We start from the raw sequence: 27,225 nt of genomic DNA, 5'->3' as shown, positions 1-27,225 counted from the left end.
AATGTATTGTAACAAAAAATCTTAGGGTACATGAAACATATGTTTATTATTGCAATTTAGTCCTTAAATAAAATAGTGAACATACTAGACAACTTGTCTTTTAGTAGTAAGTAAACAAACAAAGACTCCTAATTAGTCTGCAGTAACATATTATGTCATTTATACACCTATTATTTTGTACACATTATGAGGGACAAACTGTTAAAATTGATTATTAATCTACTTGTTCATTTACTGTTAATATCTGCTTATTTTCTCTTTTAACATGTTCTATCTACACTTCTGTTAAAATGTAATAATCACTTATTCTTCTCTTCTTTCATACTTTACATTAGTTTTGGATGATACCACACATTTAGGTATGGATGTGATACCAAGTAGTTACATGATCATACATTGGTCATATTCAAAGTCCTCATGTGTCCAGGGACATATTTACTGACTTTATAAACATTATATAGATTTTTTTTTAAACTAAATATCGCAGTACTATACTAATACCAGTATACCGTACAACCCTAATGCATGGTAATTCCAGGCCTTTGCGGGCCACATAAAATGAGGTGGCGGGCCAGATATGGTCACTTGAAAGTCTAAACGAGATGAGACAATTATTTGACTTTTTCTGTGTGATGATTTCCCACAGAGGACTTAAAAGCAGGTTAGCAATGTGGCAGACAGTTTCAAACAACAGTAGTCGGCCAAAGTGAAGTCAGGGAAAACAAGAGAAAGATGGTTGACTTCATTTTTACTTCATAAGAAATGGAAGCTCAAAAAAAACCATCCGGATGTCAAGGCGTCTGTGGAGCAGATTTTCGTGCAAATAAAATCAGCAAAAGCCCCTCAGAAGAGACTCTCCACATCGCCCATTTCCACCACCACAGTCTTCAACTGGGAGTAGTACTCGATGGTCACCTGACCGTTCTCACGGCCGAAACCTGCAGATGCAAAATGGAAACACATTAGAAGAGTACCGTATTTTTCAGACCATAGGGCGCACCGGATTATAAGCCGCTGAGCGGGTCTAGTCAGGTCTATTTTCATAAAAAAGGCGCACCGGATTATAAGACGCACTAAAAGGGTCATATTTGTCATGACTTGGTCCTGGGTGTTTGCTTTTCCGGGATGCAACGGAAAGTTGGCTCGGGCGAGACGGGAATGTAAGTACATTTTTTATTGAAACAAAAAAAAGAAGTAAACAAAAGGCGCGCACAATGGCAGAGAACAAACTATGAAACCAAACACTTGCACAAAGGCAAAAACTATGAACAACAAAAAACACTAACTGTGGCAATAATAAACAAAACTTACTCGGCATGGACAAAAAGGAGCAGCGTGAACGATGGACATGAAAAAAAGAGTCCGAAATGTGCAGAGCATAAATGTGGGGATGTCACCAGAAAGACAAACTGAAAAACAATGAACTTAAAATACTACAGACATGATTAACGAAAGCAGGTGCGTGCATACCTGCCAACTTTTGAAATGAGAAAAACCTAGTAGCCAGGGTCCAAGGGCCGCAGGCCCCGGTAGGTCCAGGACAAAGTCCTGGTGGAGGGTTCAGGGCTTCGCCCCCCGACGCAAAATGATTATTAGCATTCAGACAGGTTAAAATGTTGCTAAAACCATCACTTTTCTATCAGTCACAGTGACTTTTCAAAACAAAAATATTACAGCAAAAATCATATGGGTTGATTGACATGTTTATTCTGTAAGCTAACTTCAATAGTTTGAAATTATTTTGACAGTTAATGCCAGTTATCCTGTCAACCTTTCACAAGACTTCAATTCGTTAATTGAAAGTATAAACACTTTTTACAGTAAACAAATGGTAAAACAGTACTAAACAATTCCATTAAAAAAAAAATTGGTGTCATTATTAACTTTCTGTCCAAGCTTGTATAATCTACTGCCTTGTTCAATTGTAAAAAATATTATGTGCCTAAAATTCACATTTCTATCACAATTATCATACTGTAAACATGGTAAGCTAACTTAATTAAAATTAATAGTCCTGTCAATAGCATGGAATTACAATTCAAATGTAGTTTTTTTGTAAGCCTTTCAAAAGAATTCAAAATATGAAAAATTCATGAAAATTAATTGAAGCCATCAGACACTTGAAAAGTGGCACATCACATCTCTAATGTAATCATTTGAACTTTTCAACAGAAATAGCACTGCAAAAATATTAAGGACATACTTCTGTATTTTGGTAGTTATGCTGTCAACATTTAACAAGATTTCTTCAACTTGGACTTGAAAGCATAAATAGTATAAACACTTTTAACAGTATGTCGTGCTGTGAAATACAGCCGACAGGATTGCGCACCAAACACGAAGCAAGGCCAAAGCGCATGCATGGTGCAGGAGAACAAAGGACTTCTTTCATTTAAGGTTTGTGATAAACCATCAAACTCATTCGTTAAAAGGACTCTATAGTAATATAAAGCGAATTTTTCTGGACATTATCATGCAAGAAAAGTTTATTTTTGGGACCGCGATCACCGCGTAATGATTTTTAAAGGTTGCATTACAAACATTTAACTGTCCCATGTGATCAGCCAGTGCGATTGGAAATCCATGCTCAATTATTGCCTCCGTAAATAAAACTTCGGCATTTATCACATCCAAAGAATCTGTTTGGGCGACGAAAAACGTTGAAAGTTTTCCACTTGTATCACTAGCAACGGCATTAGACTTGTGTTTTTTTGTCCCAACGTGGTCTTTTACATCGCTAATTCCTCCGTGTCCGATCGAAAAATCTTGTCTGCACAAGGTGCAATTCGCGTAGTTTTCACCCTTTTTTTTTTTTAATTAATGAAAAACCGTATTTTTTATCACTGCAACCGTAACCCGGAATAGGTTGATGAAAACCGTACGAATTACGGGAAAACCGGAGTAGTTGGCAGGTATGTGCGTGACTCAAAACGTGAAACAGGTGCGTGACGTGACAGGTGAAAACTAATGGGTTGCTATGGTGACAAACAAGAGTGCACAATGAGTCCAAACGTGGAACAGGTGAAACTAATGGGGTAATCATGGAAACAAGACAAGGGAGTGAAAAGCCAGAAACTAAAGAGTTCAATAACTAAACAAAACTTGACTAAAACAAAACATGATTACACAGACATGACAATATTATAATTATTTTCTAAATGTAAAAGACTTCCTTGTGGTCTACATCAGTGGTCCTCAACCTTTTTTGCACCACGGAGCGGTTTATTGTAGGCATTATTTTCAGGGACCGGCTTTCCACTTGTGCCAGATAAATACAGCAAAAATAAGTGCATGAAAAGTACAACTCACTTTAACACTGAATTAGTGGGAGCCCTGGGCTTGTTTCTTTGCAATGAGATGCAGATGCAAATCAGCTTTTTGGCTACAATCTGTCACATTTATATGTTATATGTTCATTAATGTGTCACTAAGTTATAACAAATGGCAACTTCCTATGAGGAGTATTATTGTACATCTATAAACAAGCTTATTGGTGGGACAGGCCAAAGTTAAGTCAGAGAAAATGCTGTAGTTTATCAATTATTTCATGTTTCTCTGCGGCCCGGTAGCAAATGCGTCACGGACCGGTACCGGTCCCCGGTAATGGTGTTTTTTTGCTCAAATATTGCATAGATGATGTTTTACACGTCGCTTTCTGACAGTCTCTTCAGGATGCACCGTTTTGTGGGCGCTCTTATTTACGTGCCTCCACTTGGACAGCGTCTTCTTTGTTGTAGCGTGCAAGGACGGGGGTGGAAGAAGTGTCAAAAGATGGCGCTAACTGTTTTAATGACATTCACACTTTACTTCAATCAATAACGGAGCTGCATCTCCTCATCCGTGGCTCACTAGTGCAACAACAACACCCGAAATGTGTCCCGTGACCGGAACTCTCTAATAAGTAAAGTTCCTTGGGTGAATAATGTAAACTCACTACACCGGTATGTTTTAGTGCTTTCATGGTGAGTTTACTGACAGATATAAGTAGGGATGATGTTTGATAAGAAAATATCGAGTTCGAGCCCGTTATCGAATCCTCTTATCGAACCGATTCCTTATCGATTCTCTTATCGAATCCAGATACCGTATTTTCCGCACTATTAGCCGCACCTAAAAACCACCAATTTACTCAAAAGCTGACAGTGCGGCTTATAACCCGGTGCGCTTTATATATGGATTAATATTAAGATTCATTTTCATAAAGTTTCGGTCTCGCAACTACGGTAAACAGCCGCCATCTTTTTTCCCCGTAGAAGAGGAAGTGCTTCTTCTTCTACGCAAGCAACCGCCAAGGTAAGCACCCGCCCCCATAGAACAGGAAGCGCTTCTTCTTCTACTGTAAGCAACCACCCGCCCCCGTAGAAGAAGAAAAAGCGCGCAGATGTTACGTTTCATTTCCTTTGTGTGTTTACATCTGTAAAGACCACAAAATGGCTCCTACTAAGCGACAGGTTTCCGGTTCATGAAAAGACGCAATCTCTCCATCCGCACACGGACTACTATTTCACAGCAACTGCCTAAAGACTTTCAAGAAAAGCTGGCTACTTTCCGTGCATATTGTAAAAACAAGATAGCTGAAAAAAAGATCCGGCCAGAGAACATTATCAACATGGACGAGGTTCCACTGACTTTTGATATTCCTGTGAACCGCACTGTGGATACAACGGGAGCACGTACGGTGAATATTCGCACCACAGGGAATGAGAAGTCATCCTTCACTGTGGTTCTAGCTTGCCATGCTAATGGCCAGAAACTTCCACCCATGGTGATATTCAAAAGGAAGACCTTGCCAAAAGAGACCTTTCCAGCCGGCGTCATCATAAAAGCTAACTCGAAGGGATGGATGAAGAAAAGATGAGCGAGTGGTTAAGGTAAGTTTAAGTTTACGCGAAGAGGCCGGGTGGCTTTTTTCACGCAGCTTCGTCCATGTTGATATACGATTCCATGTGCGCCCACATCACGCTGGTTTTAATATATTATTAAAGTTTGACTGACCTATCTGACTGTTTTTTTGACATTCCTTTAGCGCAGTTAGATGCGGCTTATAACACGGGGCGGCTTATAGGTGGACAAAGTTTTGAAATATGCCGTTCATTGAAGGCGCGGCTTATAACCCAGGGCGGTTTATGGTGCGGAAAATACGGTAGGTTGTTGTATATGTAAAAAAACACAATCTTTGGTTTAACAAAAGCTCACTTTTATTTTATAAGAAAAAAATAAAATAAAATAAATATATAATTATTGACTGTTACCCCCCCTAAAAAAATTAAATAAATACATGTTGACTGTTGTTACCCAAAGTATATTAAGTGGGATTTTTCAGAAAAACAAATATATACAGTAACACAAAAACAACCTGTCTCTGTGATCACTATAGGTGAATAGCCATGCCTTGAGGCGGTTTTTCCGGTCCATTATTTTTGCTGCTTGTGAGCTACGTCATTTCCTGTGATGTGCCACAGGGCATTTCTTTTGGGACGGTATTCGTTCCCAGGGATTCGAATAAAGAACCAACTCTTTTTCTTTACTAAAGCATACTTGCCAACCCTCCCGGATTTTCCGGGAGACTCCCGAAATTCAGCGCCTCTCCCGAAAACCTCCCGGGACAAATATTCTCCCGAAAATCTCCCGAAATTCAGGCCAATAACCTGCCCAATAACGTTATAACTGTAGAATGATGGAGGGCGAGTTCTTGGTTTCTTATGTGTGTTTATTGTTAGGCAGTTTCATTAACATCCTCCCAGCGCGGCAACAACACACAACAACAGCAGTCACTTTTTTGTATACCGTAAAGCAGTTCGTCTGCCGTAAACAGCAATGTTGTGACACTCTTAAACAGGACAATACTGCCATCTAGTGCATTTGATGAAAGCACTTTTGTGCGTGCCACACAGCAATGCATCATCAGAGAGGGTGTTCAGCATGGTTCGAAAAATAGTGACAGAGAATAGAACAAGGATGGACAATTCAACCCTTAACTCAACAATGAGTAGATGAGTGTTATGTGTGTGTATATGTGTAAGTAAATGAACACTGAAATTCAAGTATTTCTCTTATTTATATATATATATATATATATATATATATATATATATATATATATATATATATATATATATATATATATATATATATATATAAATAATAAAATAAGTAGTACAAGTATTTATTTAATATATATATATATATAATAAAATTAATATATATATATATTAAAATACATATATATATACGTATATATATATATATATACATATATATAGCTAGAATTCACTGAACGTCAAGTATTTCTTATATATATATATATATATATCTATGAAATACTTGACTTGGTGAATTCTAGCTGTAAATATACTCCTCCCCTTTTGGCCACGCCCCCAACCACGCCCCCGTACCACCCCGACCACGCCCACCTCCCGAAATCGGAGGTCTCAAGGTTGGCAAGTATGACTATAGTGGCCTCGATAACGGGAACCGGTTCTCAAAAAGGGATTCGAGTCCATGGAATCGGTTCTTTTCTTATCGAACAACCGGGAGAACCGGTTTCGAACATCATCCCTGGATATAAGTAAGAACTTTACACTACTTTATATTAGAAATGGCAACAGTGGAGGATGAATATCACATAACAAGAAGATTATCGACTACGGGGTCGGCACGGACTACAATGGCGGATGCGCGCACATTTTCAGGACTTATGCAGATCCCAAATACACATCAGCAGGTACCAGAAGGTAAGAAAAGTTGCTTTTGCATAATATTGTGAAACATAACAGCAGATAAGGTCTGCTAATGGGTGCAATTTTGCGGTCCTTGTATGTGTGACTACAGTAGCCATGATGGGCGACAATCCATCAAGCGGTGTGGCTTCATAGCTTACCAAAGTCCTACTAAAACATTTTGATGGATTTGTGAGTGCCGTGTGTATTGTTCTATATTCTCAATGGAACATATAAAATGTTGGTCTTGTTTACTGGCGTCAAATTGCAGTTTACACGTATCTCTTATGTGTGACTGCCATCTACTGGTCACACTTATCATTACACCATGTACCAAATAAAATAGTTTCGAGGTCGGTAAGCACAACCAGAATTATTCCGGTCATTAGACACACCGAGTTATAAGGCGCACTGTCGAATTTTGAGAAAATGAAATAGTCCGAAAAAAAGGGTATTTTGAAAGGTGCGCACACCTGACATCTTGTAACCGCCGAAGGGCACCTCCACCGGGCTGATGTTGTAGTTGTTGATGAAGCACGTTCCCGCCTCCAGCTTGCTGGCCACTCGGTGAGCTCTTGAGATGTCTCTGAGGGACAAAAAAAAAACAAAAAACGTTGAGACTTTGTGGAGGCCGCTCTTCATGGTCGTGCTCACCTGGTGAAGACGCCGGAGGCCAGTCCAAAGGTGGTGTTGTTGGCCCGCTGCAGGACCTCCTCCTCGGTGTCGAACGGCAGGACGGACATGACGGGGCCGAAGATCTCCTCCTTGACGCAGGTCATGTCGTCCCTGCAGTCGTCTGACGCCACATCAACACCAACACAAGGAAGAAAGAGGAGAAAGAAGGGAAGGTAAGGTAAGTTAAAGAAGGTATAGCGACTAAGTTGGTCCAGGTAAAAAACATATTTATAAATCAAATATTTTCATTCGTTTACGACCTTGTAAAAATGATGTTTAACAGCCTGACATGATAACACCCACATACATAGTCACCTTCACCATATTTGCATCCAGCACCTAATGCTGCCTGCGGCTGAGCCAATCAGAGGCCACGATACTGAACACAGAGCGCTGATTGCTTTGCTCTCATACAGTGGCTAATACGGCTGGAGTAGTGGACATTTTTTTGTTGAATTGGCCATTTTTATGAATGAAAATGCTTAATTTAGGGTAATGTACAGTGCAGGCCAAAAGTTTGGACACACCTTCTCCTCATTCAATCTTCATTTTCATGACTATTTACATTGTAGATTGTCACATCAAAACATGTGGAGTTTTGTACTTAACAAAAAAAGTGAAAACATGTTTCATATTCTAGTTCCTTCAAAATAGCCACCCTTTGCTCTGATTACGGCTTTGCACACTCTTGGCATTCTCTCCATGAGCTTCAAGAGGTAGTCACCTAAGTTAAAGTTAAAGTAGCAATGATAGTCACACACACACACTAGGTGTGGTGAAATTTGTTCTCTGCATTTGACCCATCACCCTTGATCACCCTCTGGGAAGTGAGGGGAGCTGTGAGCAGCAGCGGTGGCCGCGCCCGGGACTCATCTTTGGTGATTTAACCTCCAATTCAAAGCCTTGATGCTGAGTGCCAAGCAGGGAGATAATAGCTCCCATTTTTATAGTCTTTGGTATGACTCAGTCGGCGTTTGAACTCTCGACTAAGGCTGAAACGACGCGTCGACGTAGTCGACGTCATCGGTTACGTAAATACGTCAACGCCGTTTTTGTGCGTCGGCGCGTCGCATATTTACGTCACACTACTTTACTGTCATGGCGGAGCGCAAAGCAGACGATGCGAGCGAGGGGAAAAAAGCACGCCAAAAGTCGTCAAAAGTGTGGGAGTATTTCAATAAACGGCCTAATAATGTTGTCGTATGCACACTGTGTCGAGCGGAAATGGCCTATCATAGCAGCACAACGGCTATGAACGAACATTTGAAAAGAAAACCCCCGACAGCGTTCTTGCCATCACCATCAACAAGTCAATCGTCCGCGTGCGTATACGTTGTCATTATTACACAAAAACATGAATGTGTCATTTGTATCTGCGTTGTAAATTCATAAACTAAAGCACCGTTTCGCTCTGAGAGGCGCGTTTGGCGTGCCTGTTCAGTGTTTACAAAGACGCGCTCCTCTTTAACGCTGTGGAGAGGCGGCGGCGGCGAGCGAGCGGCGAGGCGGGGCGCGCCGGGAGCGACGCCGCAAGAGACAGGGGACGACGAGCGAGCGAGGAAGAGGCGGGGCGCGCCGGGAGCGACGCCGCAATCGTGCCCAGGTGCGCGATCCGCGCAGTTGGAAGAGAAAAGACTTTGTGTAAAATTAAAAGATTGTAAACCTGGCAAAGCCGTCTGGCGTTCAGTCTGTCGGTCCTGAAAGAACCCCACGGCACAAGACGTGTCACAAACGCTAACGTTAATTAGTTGTGCAAATACCTTTTACAACATTAACAGTTACATATACTATGTACAAACCAACAATTAACTTTCACTTTAATCATACTATCATTGTTGTGTTATTAAGCAAAATAAGCAATACTTTTACTTTTGTTGAAATGTTTACACTGTACACTTTTTTGTATTGGATGTTTAGCTTTATTTTTGCACATTTTAGCAAATAAGCAATACTTTTACTTTTGTTGAAATGTTTACACTTGTTACAGAATATTTCCGTTTTGCACTTTTTTGTATTGGATGTTTATCTTTATTTTTGCACATTTTAAAGCAAAATAAGCAATACTTTTACTTTTGAAATGCTTATACTATTCCAGAATATTAAGATTTGCACTGGATGTTTACTTTTATATTTGCACATTAAAAAGCAAATAAGCTACTTTTAATTTTGTTAAATGTTAAAAGTTTTAAATGTTTACATTGTTACAGAATATTTTGTCATGTTGTTGTCAATGTTGACTGAGTGGCCATACTTTTTTTTTTGTAAATAAAAGCCATGCCTTTTGAAAAAACTGGCCTACATTTATTTTTTCCTCTTCATTTTAAATTAAAAAAAAAAATCGGTAAAAGGAAAAATAATCTATAGATTAATCGAAAAAAATAATCTATAGATTAACCGATTAATCGAAAAAAATAATCTATAGATTAATCGATAGAAAAATAATCGTTAGCTGCAGCCCTACTCACGACCTACCCATCTCAGGGCGGACACTTTGCATGGCAGCTCCCGCCATCAGAGTGTGAAAGTGTGTGTGAATGGGTGAATGTGGAAATAGTGTCAAACCGCTTTGAGTTCCTTAAAAAAAAAAAAAGGTAGAAAAGCACTATACAAGTACAACCCATTTTATCATTTACTCTAACCACTAGGCCACTGAGTAGAACCTGAAATGGTTTTCACTTCACAGGTGTCCAGGGTGTACCCCGCCTGTTAGAATAATTGTTTCTATATTATCACAAAAGCTTTGTATTACGTTGAGTTCCTGGCAGGGAGACGGGAGCTGTCTTTGGGGCCTACCAGGATTAAGGCTCGTCAAACTCCACCGTGACCTCAAAGCGGACAGATGGCAGGATCTGCCCAACTTCCAGATAAACTCTTTTTGAAGTATTTTACGAACTCTCTTTGAACTATTTTATGGAACTCTTTTTGAACTATTTTATGACCTCTTCTTTTGAACTGTTCGGTAGCCAAAGGCAACGCTGTTTACGACCCACTTCCCTCTGGAAGAAGCTGTGGTCAGGTGGGGGGAGAAAGTCAAATAAAGAAGGAGGAGTGCAATCTTTTGTCAGAGCGTGGTGCAAGACTGCACAGAGAGTACAGTGGCCGCGTCTCTCCTCAAAATTGAGTCCAAATTTAATTCTGTCTCTGTTTTATTATTTGCTTCTTGTCTTGTTTAATAGATGTCATCAGTATTTGAACCTGACACCGCCAGCTGAGATAGGCTACAGCTAACCCCCGCGACCCCGAACGGGACAAGCGGTAGAAAATGGATGGATGGATGGAGGTGTCATAGTTTTGATGTGACAATCTACAATGTAAATAGTCATGAAAATAAAGATTGAATGAGAAGGTGTGTCCAAACCTTTGGCCTGTACTTAAATCAAACTTCACAAAAATTCCTCAACGGAATGAAGCCGCAACCTTTGAAGCGCGACGTGGCGAGGAACTTACCGAGTATGCAGGGCGACATGAAATAGCCAGCTTTCAGTTTGGGATCGCTGGGGACAAACATGTCTCCACCACAAAGCACTTTGGCGCCCTAAAAACCACCAGACTTTCCTGTTAGCTTTAGCATTAGCATGGCCACCGCCGCTAACGACTTACCTCCTTCTTGGCTTGACTGACAAAACCTAGAACCTTCTCCAGTTGGGGCTTGCTGATCAGCGCTCCCATGCGCGTTCCGTCCAGCAGAGGGTCCCCGATGGCGATGGCCTTGGTCCTCTTGACCACCTGCTCCAGGAACTGCGGCATGACGTCCCTCTGAACAAAGACCCTGGTGCCGTTGCAGCACACCTGTGGGAGGAGAGCGGCTTGGCGAGGAGCTCGGGGACGAAGCGAGGAACGAGAGACAGACCTGTCCCTGCGTGAGGAAGTTGGCCATCAGCGCGCCCTTCACCGCGTTCTCCAGCTCGCAGTCTTTGAAGATGATGAGCGGCGACTTCCCGCCCAGCTCCAGCGTCACCTGCTTCACCGTCTTGGCGGACATTTCCATCACCTGCAACCGCCAACATGCACGTTCACTTTGAACCAATCCCAGGGCTTGAACAATCAAACGGGTGTTGATGGCTTACCTTCTTCCCTGTGGGCACGCTGCCCGTAAAGGAAACCTTGGCGATCGCCGGGTGACGGCACAGCAAGGTGCCGGTCTCGGCGCCGCCTTGTACCACACAGAAGAGCCCGTCGGGAACGCCGGCCTCCTTGTAGATCTCCGCCAGTATGACGGCGGTGACGGGGGTCATGGGAGAGGGCTTGAACACCATGGCGTTGCCTGTCAAAGCGCAAAGTGACGGGGACGGTCGCCGCCACGGCTGGAGAACACGTGGTTTACCAACTCACCGCACGCCAGCGCAGGAGCGGACTTCCAGGCCGCGATCTGGAAGGGGTAGTTCCAGGCGCCGATGCCCGCGCACACGCCCAGAGGCTCCCTTCTGGTGTACGCAAACGCTCCACCGGGAAGCTGGATGTGCTGGCCTGTTGAGACAATCCGGAAGGTTCCGCTATTAATGCCTCTTTAGATACAAATGGCGCCACTAACATATTCAATGTTGGCGTGACAGCGACCTGACAGCGTTCCCGCCAGGCCGGCGTAGTACTCCAGGCACTGCCAGGCCACGTCCACATCCACCAGCGCTTCAGTGATGGACTTCCCGTTGTTGACCACCTCCACCTTGGCGATCTTCTCCCGGCGCTCCTGGAGTCAACGTCCACAAAGAACTCGCTTGAAGTGCCTCACAACCCCCTCACGCCGTAACGTGTTTCCTGTCACGCCAGGAACACAAATGTCCACGCAACCCCGGATTGGAGAATAATAATATTAAGAATTGTTGATTTTTATTTATGTAGTGAAAAAAGTGCTATATTAGAGAGTGGGCGTGTCCATCTAAATATGATGTTGTCTAGTGGGCGTGTCCATCTAAATATGATGTTGTCTAGTGGGCGTGTCCATCTAAAAATGATGTTGTCTAGTGGGCGTGTCCATCTAAATAAGATGTTGTCTAGTGGGCGTGTCCATCTAAATATGATGTTGTCTAGTGGGCGTGTCCATCTAAATATGATGTTGTCTAGTGGGCGTGTCCATCTAAATATGATGTTGTCTAGTGGGCGTGTCCATCTAAATATGATGTTGTCTAGTGGGCGTGTACATCTAAATATGATGTTGTCTAGTGGGCGTGTCCATCTAAATATGATGTTGTCTAGTGGGCGTGTCCATCTAAATATGATGTTGTCTAGTGGGCGTGTCCATCTAAATATGATGTTGTCTAGTGGGCGTGTCCATCTAAATATGATGTTGTCTAGTGGGCGTGTCCATCTACATATGATGTTGTCTAGTGGGCGTGTCCATCTAAATAAGATGTTGTCTAGTTGGCGTGTCCATCTAAATATGATGTTGTCTAGTGGGCGTGTCCATCTAAATAAGATGTTGTCTAGTGGGCGTGTCCATCTAAATATAATGTTGACTAGTGGGCGTGTCCATCTAAATATGATGTTGTCTAGTGGGTGTGTCCATCTAAATATGATGTTGTCTAGTGGGCGTGTCCATCTAAATATGATGTTGTCTAGTGGGCGTGTCCATCTAAATAAGATGTTGTCTAGTGGGCGTGTCCATCTAAATATGATGTTGTCTAGTGGGTGTGTCCATCTAAATATGATGTTGTCTAGTGGGCGTGTCCATCTAAATATGATGTTGTCTAGTGGGCGTGTCCATCTAAATATGATGTTGTCCAGTGGGCGTGTCCATCTAAATAAGATGTTGTCTAGTGGGCGTGTCCATCTAAACATGATGTTGTCTAGTGGGCGTGTCCATCTAAATATGATGTTGTCTAGTGGGCGTGTCCATCTAAATATGATGTTGTCTAGTGGGCGTGTCCATCTAAATATGTTGTTGTCTAGTGGGCGTGTCCATCTAAATATGATGTTGTCTAGTGGGCGTGTCCATCTAAATATGATGTTGTCTAGTGGGCGTGTCCATCTAAATATGATGTTGTCTAGTGGGCGTGTCCATCTAAATATGATGTTGTCTAGTGGGCGTGTCCATCTAAACATGATGTTGTCTAGTGGGCGTGTCCATCTAAATATGATGTTGTCTAGTGGGCGTGTCCATCTAAATAAGATGTTGTCTAGTGGGCGTGTCCATCTAAATATGATGTTGTCTAGTGGGCGTGTCCATCTAAATATGATGTTGTCTAGTGGGCGTGTCCATCTAAATATGATGTTGACTAGTGGGCGTGTCCATCTAAATAAGATGTTGTCTAGTGGGCGTGTCCATCTAAATATGATGTTGTCTAGTGGGCGTGTCCATCTAAATATGATGTTGTCTAGTGGGCGTGTCCATCTAAATATGATGTTGTCTAGTGGGCGTGTCCATCTAAACATGATGTTGTCTAGTGGGCGTGTCCATCTAAATATGATGTTGACTAGTGGGCGTGTCCATCTAAATATGATGTTGTCTAGTGGGCGTGTCCATCTAAATATGATGTTGTCTAGTGGGCGTGTCCATCTAAATATGATGTTGTCTAGTGGGCGTGTCCATCTAAATATGATGTTGTCTAGTGGGCGTGTCCATCTAAATAAGATGTTGTCTAGTGGGCGTGTCCATCTAAATATGATGTTGTCTAGTGGGCGTGTCCATCTAAATAAGATGTTGTCTAGTGGGCGTGTCTAACTAAATATGATGTTGTCTAGTGGGCGTGTCCATCTAAATATGATGTTGTCTAGTGGGCGTGTCCATCTAAATATGATGCTGTCTAGTGGGCGTGTCCATCTAAATATGATGTTGTCTAGTGGGCGTGTCCATCTAAATATGATGTTGTCTAGTGGGCGTGTCCATCTAAATATGATGTTGTCTAGTGGGCGTGTCCATCTAAATATGATGTTGTCTAGTGGGCGTGTCTAACTAAATATGATGTTGTCTAGTGGGCGTGTCCATCTAAATATGATGTTGTCTAGTGGGCGTGTCCATCTAAATATGATGTTGTCTAGTGGGCGTGCCCATCTAAATATGATGTTGTCTAGTGGGCGTGTCCATCTAAATAAGATGTTGTCTAGTGGGCGTGTCCATCTAAATATGAGGTTGTCTAGTGGGCGTGTCCATCTAAATATGATGTTGTCTAGTGGGCGTGTCCATCTAAACATGTTGTGGTCTAGTGGGCGTGTCCATCTAAATATGATGTTGTCTAGTGGGCGTGTCCATCTAAATATGATGTTGACTAGTGGGCGTGTCCATCTAAATATGATGTTGACTAGTGGGCGTGTCCATCTAAATATGATGTTGTCTAGTGGGCGTGTCCATCTAAATATGATGTTGACTAGTGGGCGTGTCCATCTAAATATGATGTTGTCTAGTGGGCGTGTCCATCTAAATATGATGTTGTCTAGTGGGCGTGCCCATCTAAATATGATGTTGTCTAGTGGGCGTGTCCATCTAAATATGATGTTGTCTAGTGGGCGTGTCCATCTAAATAAGATGTTGTCTAGTGGGCGTGTCCATCTAAACATGATGTTGTCTAGTGGGCGTGTCCATCTAAATATGATGTTGTCTAGTGGGCGTGTCCATCTAAATACTTTTGCCACTCTGTTGTGTTAAAGCAATTGTCACAATAGCATTTTGTAAGTTGGCAACATCTAATCTAATCTAATCTAATGCTGTGGGAGTGAATCAATAATGTGTTTTACTGCTGTCTCACTCTGATGATGCGAGCGGCCTCCAGCATGACCCGCGCTCTCTCCATGCCCGCCAGCTGGCTCCACTGCAGGTAGGCGGCCCGGGCGCTCCTGATGGCCGCGTCCACGTCCTCCTCGCCGCAGGGGGTCATGTGACACAGCACGCGGCCTGCACACGCACACACGTTATAACTTTAACTTCTTCATTTACCCATAGTTATAACTGTAGCAGGCTAACTACAATTTAAAGGGGAACAGCGCTTTTTTGGGGGGGAATTTTGCTTATCATTCACAATCCTTATGTAAGAAAAGAAAATATATACAGTACAGGCCAAAAGTTTGGACACACCTTCTCCTCATTCAATGCTTTTTCTTTATTTTCATGACTATTTACATTGTAGATTGTCACTGAAGGCATCAAATAACCACCATCACATGTTATGTAGACCACAAGGAAGTCTTTTACGTTTAGAAAATAATCATAATAATATGACTCCTTTAATGCGCCTTATAATCTGGTGCGCCTTTTGTATGAAAATAAACCTGACCTAGACCCGCTCATCCCCTTATATTATAGTCCAGAAAATACGGTATATATATATATATATAAATATATATATATATATATATATATATAAAACGATGATGGAGGCATTTGGATGTTTTTTAGAGCGCTTTATAGGCAACTTCCGTTGTTGCCATTGTTAGCTGACTTTTGCTAACGTTTATTTACGAGTTAGAATGCATTTTTAAAAAGAAAAACGTGTGCTTGTCTTACATAAGGATTGCGAATGATAAGCAACATTCGAAAAAAAGTGCACTTCCCCTTTAAGGCAATGCAGAACATCCATCCATCCATTTTCTACCGCTTGTCCCTTTTGGGGTGGCGGGGGATGCTGGAGCCTATCTCAGCTGCATTGTAAATTGAATACTAGAAAATGACTGCGGAAGTTTTGATGGGCCACGACCTCTGGTCGAGGGCCACACTTATTAGATGGTGTCTGAATCCGTGAGTTTTTGGTGTGACGGAAAAAATGAGCCACAGAGCTAGCCTAAATCAGTAGCATGTTTACATAAAATTGCTAACACGTAGCATGTGTGCTAATGATAGCATGATAACAGTCAGCATGCTTCATATGGCTGCGGAAATAGGAAAAAAAAAAGTGTAAAATTAGATGAAAAAGTTAGCAAGCCTAAGTTAGCTTGCTAGCATGCTCTCGTTTGCATGCTAACAGGTAACAAGTGTCACATACCAAGCTATAAGTTAAGTTAAGTTAAAGTAGCAATGATAGTCACACACACACACACTAGGTGTGGCGAAATTATTCTCTGCATTTGACCCATCACCCTTGATCACCCCCTGGGAGGTGAGAGAAGCAGTGAGCAGCAGCGGTGGCCACGCCCAGGAATCATTTTTGGTGATTTAACCCCCAATTCCAACCCTTGATGCTGAGTGCCAAGCAGGGACGTAATGGCTCCCATTTTTATAGTGACTCTGGGCTAAACGGTTAAAAAACAGTAGCTTAAAAAGTTAGCATGCTAGCAAGCTAACGTGAGCATGCTAATAGTTAGCTTGTGTTGCATACAGAGGTGGGTAGTAACGTGCTACATTTACTCCGTTACATCTACTTGAGTAACCTTTGGGATAAATTGTACTTCTAAGAGTAGTTTTAATGCAACATACTTTTACTTTTACTTGAGTATATTTATAGAGAAGAAACGCTACTTTTACTCCGCTACTTTTATCTACATTCAGCTCGCTACTGATTTTTATCCATCTGTTAATGCACGCTTTGTTTGTTTTGCTTTGTCAGACAGACCTTCAAAGTAGGATATATCGCATGCCTGCGTTTCACCAATCAAATACAGTCACTGGTGACGTTTGACTCCGTTTCACCAATCAAATACAGTCACTGGTGACGTTTGACTCCGTTTCACCAATCAAATACAGTCACTGGTGACGTTTGACTCCGTTTCACCAATCAAATACAGTCACTGGTGACGTTTGACTCCGTTTCACCAATCAAATGCAGTCACTGGTGACGTTTGACTCCGTTTCACCAATCAAATACAGTCACTGGTGACGTTTGACTCCGTTTCACCAATCAAATGCAGTCACTGGTGACGTTTGACTCCGTTTCACCAATCAAATACAGTCACTGGTGACGTTTGACTCCGTTTCACCAATCAAATGCAGTCACTGGTGACGTTTGACTCCGTTTGACTCCGTTTCACCAATCAAATACAGTCACTGGTGACGTTTGACTCCGTTTCACCAATCAAATACGGTCACTGGTGACGTTTGACTCCGTTTCACCAATCAAATGCAGTCACTGGTGACGTTTGACTCCGTTTCACCAATCAAATACACTCACTGGTGACGTTTGACTCCGTTTCACCAATGAAATACAGTCACTGGTGACGTTTGACTCCGTTTCACCAATCAAATACAGTCACTGGTGACGTTTGACTCCGTTTCACCAATCAAATGCAGTCACTGGTGACGTTTGACTCCGTTTCACCAATCAAATACAGTCACTGGTGACGTTTGACTCCGTTTCACCAATCAAATACAGTCACTGGTGACGTTTGACTCCGTTTCACCAATCAAATGCAGTCACTGGTGACGTTTGACTCCGTTTCACCAATCAAATACAGTCACTGGTGACGTTTGACTCCGTTTCACCAATCAAATGCAGTCACTGGTGACGTTTGACTCCGTTTCACCAATCAAATACAGTCACTGGTGACGTTTGACTCCGTTTCACCAATCAAATGCAGTCACTGGTGACGTTTGACTCCGTTTCACCAATCAAATGCAGTCACTGGTGACGTTTGACTCCGTTTGACTCCGTTTCACCAATCAAATACAGTCACTGGTGACGTTTGACTCCGTTTCACCAATCAAATACGGTCACTGGTGACGTTTGACTCCGTTTCACCAATCAAATGCAGTCACTGGTGACGTTTGACTCCGTTTCACCAATCAAATACACTCACTGGTGAAGTTTGACTCCGTTTCACCAATGAAATACAGTCACTGGTGACGTTTGACTCCGTTTCACCAATCAAATACAGTCACTGGTGACGTTTGACTCCGTTTCACCAATCAAATACGGTCACTGGTGACGTTTGACTCCGTTTCACCAATCAAATACAGTCACTGGTGACGTTTGACTCCGTTTCACCAATCAAATACACTCACTGGTGACGTTTGACTCCGTTTCACCAATGAAATACAGTCACTGGTGACGTTTGACTCCGTTTCACCAATGAAATACAGTCACTGGTGACGTTTGACTCCGTTTCACCAATCAAATACAGTCACTGGTGACGTTTGACTCCGTTTCACCAATCAAATGTAGTCACTGATGACGTTTGACTCCGTTTCACCAATCAAATACAGTCACTGGTGACGTTTGACTCCGTTTCACCAATCAAATGTAGTCACTGATGACGTTTGACTCCGTTTCACCAATCAAATGTAGTCACTGATGACGTTTGACTCCGTTTCACCAATCAAATACAGTCACTGGTGACGTTTGACTCTGTTTCACCAATCAAATACAGTCACTGGTAACGTTTGACTCCGTTTCACCAATCAAATACAGTCACTGGTGATGTTTGACTCCGTTTCACCAATCAAATGCAGTCACTGGTGACGTTTGACTCCGTTTCACCAATCAAATACAGTCACTGGTGACGTTTGACTCCGTTTCACCAATCAAATACAGTCACTGGTGACGTTTGACTCCGTTTCACCAATCAAATGCAGTCACTGGTGACGTTTGACTCCGTTTCACCAATCAAATGCAGTCACTGGTGACGTTTGACTCCGTTTCACCAATCAAATGCAGTCACTGGTGACGTTTGACTCCGTTTGACTCCGTTTCACCAATCAAATACAGTCACTGGTGACGTTTGACTCCGTTTCACCAATCAAATACGGTCACTGGTGACGTTTGACTCCGTTTCACCAATCAAATGCAGTCACTGGTGACGTTTGACTCCGTTTCACCAATCAAATACACTCACTGGTGACGTTTGACTCCGTTTCACCAATGAAATACAGTCACTGGTGACGTTTGACTCCGTTTCACCAATGAAATACAGTCACTGGTGACGTTTGACTCCGTTTCACCAATCAAATACAGTCACTGGTGACGTTTGACTCCGTTTCACCAATCAAATGTAGTCACTGATGACGTTTGACTCCGTTTCACCAATCAAATACAGTCACTGGTAACGTTTGACTCCGTTTCACCAATCAAATACAGTCACTGGTGACGTTTGACTCCGTTTCACCAATCAAATACAGTCACTGGTGACGTTTGACTCCGTTTCACCAATCAAATGCAGTCACTGGTGACGTTTGACTCCGTTTCACCAATCAAATACACTCACTGGTGACGTTTGACTCCGTTTCACCAATGAAATACAGTCACTGGTGACGTTTGACTCCGTTTCACCAATCAAATACAGTCACTGGTGACGTTTGACTCCGTTTCACCAATCAAATACAGTCACTGGTGACGTTTGACTCCGTTTCACCAATCAAATGTAGTCACTGATGACGTTTGACTCCGTTTCACCAATCAAATACAGTCACTGGTAACGTTTGACTCCGTTTCACCAATCAAATACAGTCACTGGTGATGTTTGACTCCGTTTCACCAATCAAATGCAGTCACTGGTGACGTTTGACTCCGTTTCACCAATCAAATACAGTCACTGGTGACGTTTGACTCCGTTTCACCAATCAAATACAGTCACTGGTGACGTTTGACTCCGTTTCACCAATCAAATACAGTCACTGGTGACGTTTGACTCCGTTTCACCAATCAAATGCAGTCACTGGTGACGTTTGACTCCGTTTCACCAATCAAATGCAGTCACTGGTGACGTTTGACTCCGTTTCACCAATCAAATGCAGTCACTGGTGACGTTTGACTCCGTTTGACTCCGTTTCACCAATCAAATACAGTCACTGGTGACGTTTGACTCCGTTTCACCAATCAAATACGGTCACTGGTGACGTTTGACTCCGTTTCACCAATCAAATGCAGTCACTGGTGACGTTTGACTCCGTTTCACCAATCAAATACACTCACTGGTGACGTTTGACTCCGTTTCACCAATGAAATACAGTCACTGGTGACGTTTGACTCCGTTTCACCAATGAAATACAGTCACTGGTGACGTTTGACTCCGTTTCACCAATCAAATACAGTCACTGGTGACGTTTGACTCCGTTTCACCAATCAAATGTAGTCACTGATGACGTTTGACTCCGTTTCACCAATCAAATACAGTCACTGGTAACGTTTGACTCCGTTTCACCAATCAAATACAGTCACTGGTGATGTTTGACTCCGTTTCACCAATCAAATGCAGTCACTGGTGACGTTTGACTCCGTTTCACCAATCAAATACAGTCACTGATGACGTTTGACTCCGTTTCACCAATCAAATACAGTCACTGGTGACGTTTGACTCCGTTTCACCAATCAAATACACTCACTGGTGACGTTTGACTCCGTTTCACCAATCAAATACAGTCACTGGTGACGTTTGACTCCGTTTCACCAATCAAATGCAGTCACTGGTGACGTTTGACTCCGTTTCACCAATCAAATACAGTCACTGGTGACGTTTGACTCTGTTTCACCAATCAAATGCAGTCACTGGTGACGTTTGACTCCGTTTCACCAATCAAATGCAGTCACTGGTGACGTTTGACTCCGTTTCACCAATCAAATGCAGTCACTGGTGACGTTTGACTCCGTTTCACCAATCAAATGCAGTCACTGGTGACGTTTGACTCCGTTTCACCAATCAAATACAGTCACTGGTGACGTTTGACTCCGTTTCACCAATCAAATACGGTCACTGGTGACGTTTGACTCCGTTTCACCAATCAAATGCAGTCACTGGTGACGTTTGACTCCGTTTCACCAATCAAATACACTCACTGGTGACGTTTTAGACTCCGTTTCACCAATGAAATACAGTCACTGGTGACGTTTGACTCCGTTTCACCAATGAAATACAGTCACTGGTGACGTTTGACTCCGTTTCACCAATCAAATACAGTCACTGGTGACGTTTGACTCCGTTTCACCAATCAAATGTAGTCACTGATGACGTTTGACTCCGTTTCACCAATCAAATACAGTCACTGGTAACGTTTGACTCCGTTTCACCAATCAAATACAGTCACTGGTGATGTTTGACTCCGTTTCACCAATCAAATGCAGTCACTGGTGACGTTTGACTCCGTTTCACCAATCAAATACAGTCACTGGTAACGTTTGACTCCGTTTCACCAATCAAATGCAGTCACTGGTGACGTTTGACTCCGTTTCACCAATCAAATACAGTCACTGATGACGTTTGACTCCGTTTCACCAATCAAATACAGTCACTGGTGACGTTTGACTCCGTTTCACCAATCAAATACACTCACTGGTGACGTTTGACTCCGTTTCACCAATCAAATACAGTCACTGGTGACGTTTGACTCCGTTTCACCAATCAAATGCAGTCACTGGTGACGTTTGACTCCGTTTCACCAATCAAATACAGTCACTGGTGACGTTTGACTCTGTTTCACCAATCAAATGCAGTCACTGGTGACTTTTGACTCCGTTTCACCAATCAAATACAGTCACTGGTAACGTTTGACTCCGTTTCACCAATCAAATGCAGTCACTGGTGACGTTTGACTCCGTTTCACCAATCAAATACAGTCACTGATGACGTTTGACTCCGTTTCACCAATCAAATACAGTCACTGGTGACGTTTGACTCCGTTTCACCAATCAAATACAGTCACTGGTGACGTTTGACTCCGTTTCACCAATCAAATACACTCACTGGTGACGTTTGACTCCGTTTCACCAATCAAATACAGTCACTGGTGACGTTTGACTCCATTTCACCAATCAAATACAGTCACTGGTGACGTTTGACTCCGTTTCACCAATCAAATACAGTCACTGGTGACTTTTGACTCCGTTTCACCAATCAAATGTAGTCACTGATGACGTTTGACTCCGTTTCACCAATCAAATACAGTCACTGGTGACGTTTGACTCCGTTTCACAAATCAAATACACTCACTGGTGACGTTTGACTCCGTTTCACCAATCAAATACACTCACTGGTGACGTTTGACTCCGTTTCACCAATCAAATACACTCACTGGTGACGTTTGACTCCGTTTCACCAATCAAATACACTCACTGGTGACGTTTGACTCCGTTTCACAAATCAAATGCAGTCACTGGTGACGTTTGACTCCGTTTCACCAATCAAATGCAGTCACTGGTGACGTTTGACTCCGTTTCACCAATCAAATGCAGTCACTGGTGACGTTTGACCAGGCGGTCACATGACATAATAAACTTAAAGTTTCAGCGGCAAAACAACAACAAGCTTAAGCTTACATGAACTCAACGTCAAATTTGAGGAAGCACATGGCGGTAAGTAACGTTAGTAGATATTTTGGCTGTCACCGTAGGCTGATGTTAGCTTCCCTGCTATGAATCATTGTCAAATATACATCGTGTGGGGACATTTATTAACGCACTGCAGCCTCATAGACCCACACACACACACACACACGCATGCATACAAACACCAATCAGAAGTGCACAGTGTGTTCCCAGGTGCAGCCCACACCTATCAGTTTATGGCTTGTATAAAGGCTAACTTGTTATTTTCCTTTGTAATTTTTTTTATGTTAATGTATTATTATTTAATATATATTATTGTTTTAGCTGCTTAAGAGATATTCCTGGCTCTGAATTTGCTCATTGCTATTTTTATGTTTTTGTGCATTATTTAATAATAATAATAATAATAATGGATGTTATATTTGTTGCCGTCATCATTAAACGGGCAGGTTACTCATCAGTTACTCAGTACTTGAGTAGTTTTTTCACAACATACTTTTTCTCAAGTAAATATTTGGGTGACTACTCCTTACTTTTACTTGAGTAATAAATCTCTAAAGTAACAGTACTCTTACTTGAGTACAACTTCTGGCTACTCTACCCACCTCTGGTTACATACCAAGTTATATGACTAGATGGTGTATGGCTGGGGAATTAGAGAAGAAAAAGTAAATTTAGAAGAAAAAAAAGATAGCACTTTATTTAATGTTAAAGTGTTTACAAGTGTCACGTACCAAGTTACAGGACTCTGGGGTAAATGGACGTGCTTATTTCTCATATGTGTTTACCAGTGACGTGCAGTAAATTGTTATATGTATCCAGTGATTATACTATAAAGTTATTTTCCATTTAACTTCACCAGTTTTAGATTATTTTTATACAAAATCGCTGAATTTTCACATTTGCCGTTCAAATACTGAGAAGAGACGGTGCGGTGAACAGCAGCCAGTTGAGGCACGTCACTCAGTGCCTCAACATGGATTCCGGACTCGGCTAACTGCTGGCCTGCTGTGCAGTGAGACCGTATTGCTATATGAACTATATTATACATTTCCATAGTTTAGTTAGCTGAGGTATATAATGTACAGTGTATTTTGTCAACAACTGTATGTGTGTAAAGTATTTCTTGTGCTGAGCGATCATAAAACGGCTGCAAAAGACGCACTGGCTGAGGCTCCAGTAATCCCGCCTCCTGCACCCCCGCCGTAGAATTGTTATATCAACTAAAGCCCACACTTAAACTTTCCACGTGCAAGATTGAATCTATTTAAAAAAAATATTTAATAAGAAGCCAAAAAGTGCAAAAACAATAATGTTGGTGTTGGAGGAGTTGTGAATGACTGCAGGGACACTACATTAGATACACCTGCAGACTGCAGGTGTACCTAATTCACAACTCCTCCAACACGAACATTATTGTTTTTGCACTTTTTGGCTTCTTATTAAATAACTTTTGTAACCTATTTTCATGGGCTTTCCTATTTGTGATGTTAAGTTCCTGTTATGCGCTGTTATACAGTATATGCCTTTAGCTCTCTTTTTGAAGGCGCTAAGAGCGGAAGTGATGTCACGTTGTGGAGGTTTTTGAAAGAATGTAAATAAAGTGGTCCTCGTGTAAACTGGAGCCTCCGTGTTTGTTATTTTGTAGTTTCATACAGTATAGGCCACATTTATAAACCCTCGGTTACACTTTTTTAAATAGATTCAATCTTGCACGTGGAAAGTTGAAGTGAGGGCTTTCGTTGCGGCGCATGGACTTCATTTCTAAGTAAAGGTAAGACCATAATAACGTTTTTCTTTATTAAATGTGCTTTTTTGTGTGCTACAGTTTGTATGTGTAAAGTTAAAGTTAAGTTAAAGTAGCAATGATTGTCACACACACACTAGGTGTAATGAAATTTGTCCTCTGCATTTGACCCATCACCCTTGATCACCCCCTGGGAGGTGAGGGGAGCAGTGGGCAGCAGCGGCGCCGCGCCCGGGAATCATTTTTGGTGATTTAACCCCCAATTCCAAGCCTTGATGCTGAGTGCCAAGCAGGGAAGAATGCTGGTATGAGCTTTTAAACATAACCCGTTAACTGCTGCCAATCAAATGGTGAATAAGATACTCTTTAGGGTTCATATGTTTGTAAATCTGACTGTGATGAAGTCAGTGCCTCACCAGCCATCAACCTCACCGCACGTCACTGGCGTTTACTTTATTGTTAAGTCAAGTCATGTCCTATTAGCAGAGGTGGGACCAAGTCATTGTTTTGCAAGTCACAAGTAAGTCTCAAGTCTTTGCCCTCAAGTCCGAGTCAAGTCCCGAGTCAAGACAGGCAAGCCCCGAGTCAAGTCCAAAGTCAAGACTGGAAAGTCTCAAGTCAAGTCCTAAGTCCTGCATTTTGAGTTTCGAGTCCTTTCAAGTCCTTTTAACCACAGACTAATATATTAACACAGATTGTGTATGCTTTTCAAACGCTGTATTTATTTATTAAAACAAGTGCATTTTAAATTGCAGGAAAGAAAATTGTGCTGACATTGCACTTTATAATAGCACTATTAACCAGTCATTTTAAACATTAACTCATTCCTTTACAGAACAAACACATTGAAAAATAAAGTGCAAATGTACTTATTTGTACAAAAGTGTTAACATTGAAAAAACATGACATATACGTGAACATAACAAAAAAGTTGTACTTTTTATATGTCAGGGCCCTATGCTGCATTGCATTTGCAAAAGACCAAATTAGCCAAGAGTCTGTCAGTCATTTGTGCACGATGGGGGCGTAGTATGATGCCACCATGGCTGAAAACTCGCTCCACTGGAGCACTGGAGGCAGGCACTGCCAAGACTCTCATGGCCACTCGGAACAGTGAAGGAAGAGTCTTCATGTTCAATGCCCAGAACAAAAGGGGGGAGAGAGTTGTTTTGGGTTGGTGCACTACTTGTAAGTGTATCTTGTGTTTTTTATGTTGATTTAATTAAAAAAAGAAAAGAAAACATTTTATTTCTTGTGCGGCCCGATACCAATCGATCCACGGACCAGTACCGGGCCGTGGCCCGGTGGTTGAGGACCACTGAGGTAAACAACCAACAGTATGTCAGAAAGCTAGCTAAAACGGTACACATATTCATAATATAGTATACATTTTAACTGACCTTTATTTGACTATTTTTGTCTTTTTTTAGGTGGCTAAAATATGCGGTGCTGCTGACCGCCGTCTAACGTTACGTGTGATATATTGACTAACGTAACCCTGCTTAAAAAAAAATCACTGAACAAAAAGTATGAATAAGGTAGTGAACTGCAACAGATTCCCGTGTTTGCAATAACGTTATAACGTTAGCAGTGAGTTTACAGCCTCACTGATTTAACTACACAGCAAATAAAAGTCACGTTACTTAGCCAATAAACGTTATCTTACATTCAAAACTTACCGTTCTTTGTGCAACTTCAAATGCCGGACGAAGTTGGAAGTTGTTGCCTCTCCATCAGTCATTTTCGAACCGCATGTGTTGCATACTGCAAACCGTTTTGTGTTGACCACCTCGTCATTTTTATACCCAAACAAAATTATTTTAGGTATCATTTTTTGTTCACTGGCGTGTGGTTTGGACATGTCTTCTTCGTTGGTTGTCCTGCAATTTGATTGGATGAATGCTGTGTGATGAAAACAAAGTAGATGTAATTTGATTGGCTGTTGTACTGAGAGCACACCAGCTGACACACGCAACGCTGATAGACAAGTACACAATGAAAAATACGGAGCGCTCCCGAATAACTTTTTCATCTTTGGGTTTTGGGGAAAGTAGCAAGTCATGTCAAGTCATGTCAATTCAAAAGGCTCAAGTCCAAGTGAAGTCACAAGTCATTGATGTTAAAGTCTAAGTCCAGTTGCAAGTCTTTTTACATTTTGTCAAGTCGAGTCTAAAGTCATCAAATTCATGACTCGAGTCTGACTCGAGTCCAAGTCATGTGACTCGAGTCCACACCTCTGCCTATTAGTGCACATTCCATTACAAAAACAAGTAAAATATTGCCAGTGTGTCCTAGTTAGAAGCATATTATGCAACTGTTTGCAGCTCAATGTGCCAACTTTCTTCTTGTCTGCTTTTCATGCCAACAATGGAAAGTCTTGGTACTTTGCCTGCTCCGTCTCTGGCTTGGAGTCCAAAGGGTACATTTGATGTACCCTTTGGACTCAACTACATGATATACTATATCATGTGTACACAACTACATGATATACTATATCATGTATACACAACTACATGATATACTATATCATGTGTACACAACTACATGATATACTATATCATGTGTACACAACTACATGATATACTATATCATGTATACACAACTATGATATATACACAACTAGTATATAATGTAGTTGTGTATATTATGTCACCAGGAAGAGGTCATTGCCCCCCCCCCCCCCCCCCCCCAGTTTGAACACGAGAACATTCCACATTATAGCCGCACCGTGGTGATGACGTCACAGGCTAGCTTAACCTACCGGTGGCGGGCTCGTAGACGGCCTCCGAGGGTGCGCCTTCCCGGGCTGCCTCGCGCCTTCCGCCCCAGAAGTTGAGCGGGCCGGTGAAGACCAGGGTTCCGGTGGAGGCGGCGGGCATGGCGTCGAGGACGGACTGGGCCATGTTGTGGTCAGGGTGGAACTTTCTGGAATAAACCTCGAGCGAAGCGGGGAAAAAAACCGTTGTCTTGT

The 27,225-nt window shown here is 42.1% G+C and overlaps 1 protein-coding gene across 1 annotated transcript; it reads right to left on the bottom strand.

Annotated features, from left to right (window-relative positions):
- Positions 1–731: 731 nt before the first annotated feature.
- aldh9a1a.1 (aldehyde dehydrogenase 9 family, member A1a, tandem duplicate 1) lies at positions 732–27,225 on the bottom strand. The gene is made up of 11 exons (XM_061978472.1): positions 27,016–27,225; positions 15,074–15,219; positions 11,952–12,081; positions 11,727–11,861; positions 11,462–11,658; positions 11,245–11,385; positions 10,995–11,183; positions 10,842–10,929; positions 7,374–7,515; positions 7,193–7,305; positions 732–938 (listed from the first exon to the last, which is right to left on the bottom strand). Exons 1-11 carry the CDS (start codon positions 27,155–27,157, stop codon positions 844–846), a joined length of 1,518 nt encoding a protein of 505 aa, XP_061834456.1. The 5' UTR covers positions 27,158–27,225; the 3' UTR covers positions 732–843.

The sequence above is a fragment of the Nerophis lumbriciformis genome, linkage group LG18 (genome assembly GCF_033978685.3).
Source record: "Nerophis lumbriciformis linkage group LG18, RoL_Nlum_v2.1, whole genome shotgun sequence".
Taxonomy (NCBI): Eukaryota; Metazoa; Chordata; class Actinopteri; order Syngnathiformes; family Syngnathidae; genus Nerophis; species Nerophis lumbriciformis.
Note: the sequence above shows the minus strand (reverse complement) of the source record. Positions and strands in the feature narration are given on the sequence as shown.

What these genes read in the sequence shown, in the direction of transcription:
- aldh9a1a.1 (XM_061978472.1), bottom strand. Translation starts at nt 27,157, where the DNA reads ATGGCCCAGTCCGTCCTCGACGCCATGCCCGCCGCCTCCACCGGAACC. An exon ending in CGTCTACGAGCCCGCCACCG is followed by an intron (nt 15,220 to 27,015) that starts GTAGGTTAAGCT and finishes GTGCGTGTGCAG; the next exon opens with GCCGCGTGCTGTGTCACATG. An exon ending in CGGCGGTTACAAGATGTCAG is followed by an intron (nt 939 to 7,192) that starts GTGTGCGCACCT and finishes TTGCATCTGCAG; the next exon opens with GTTTCGGCCGTGAGAACGGT.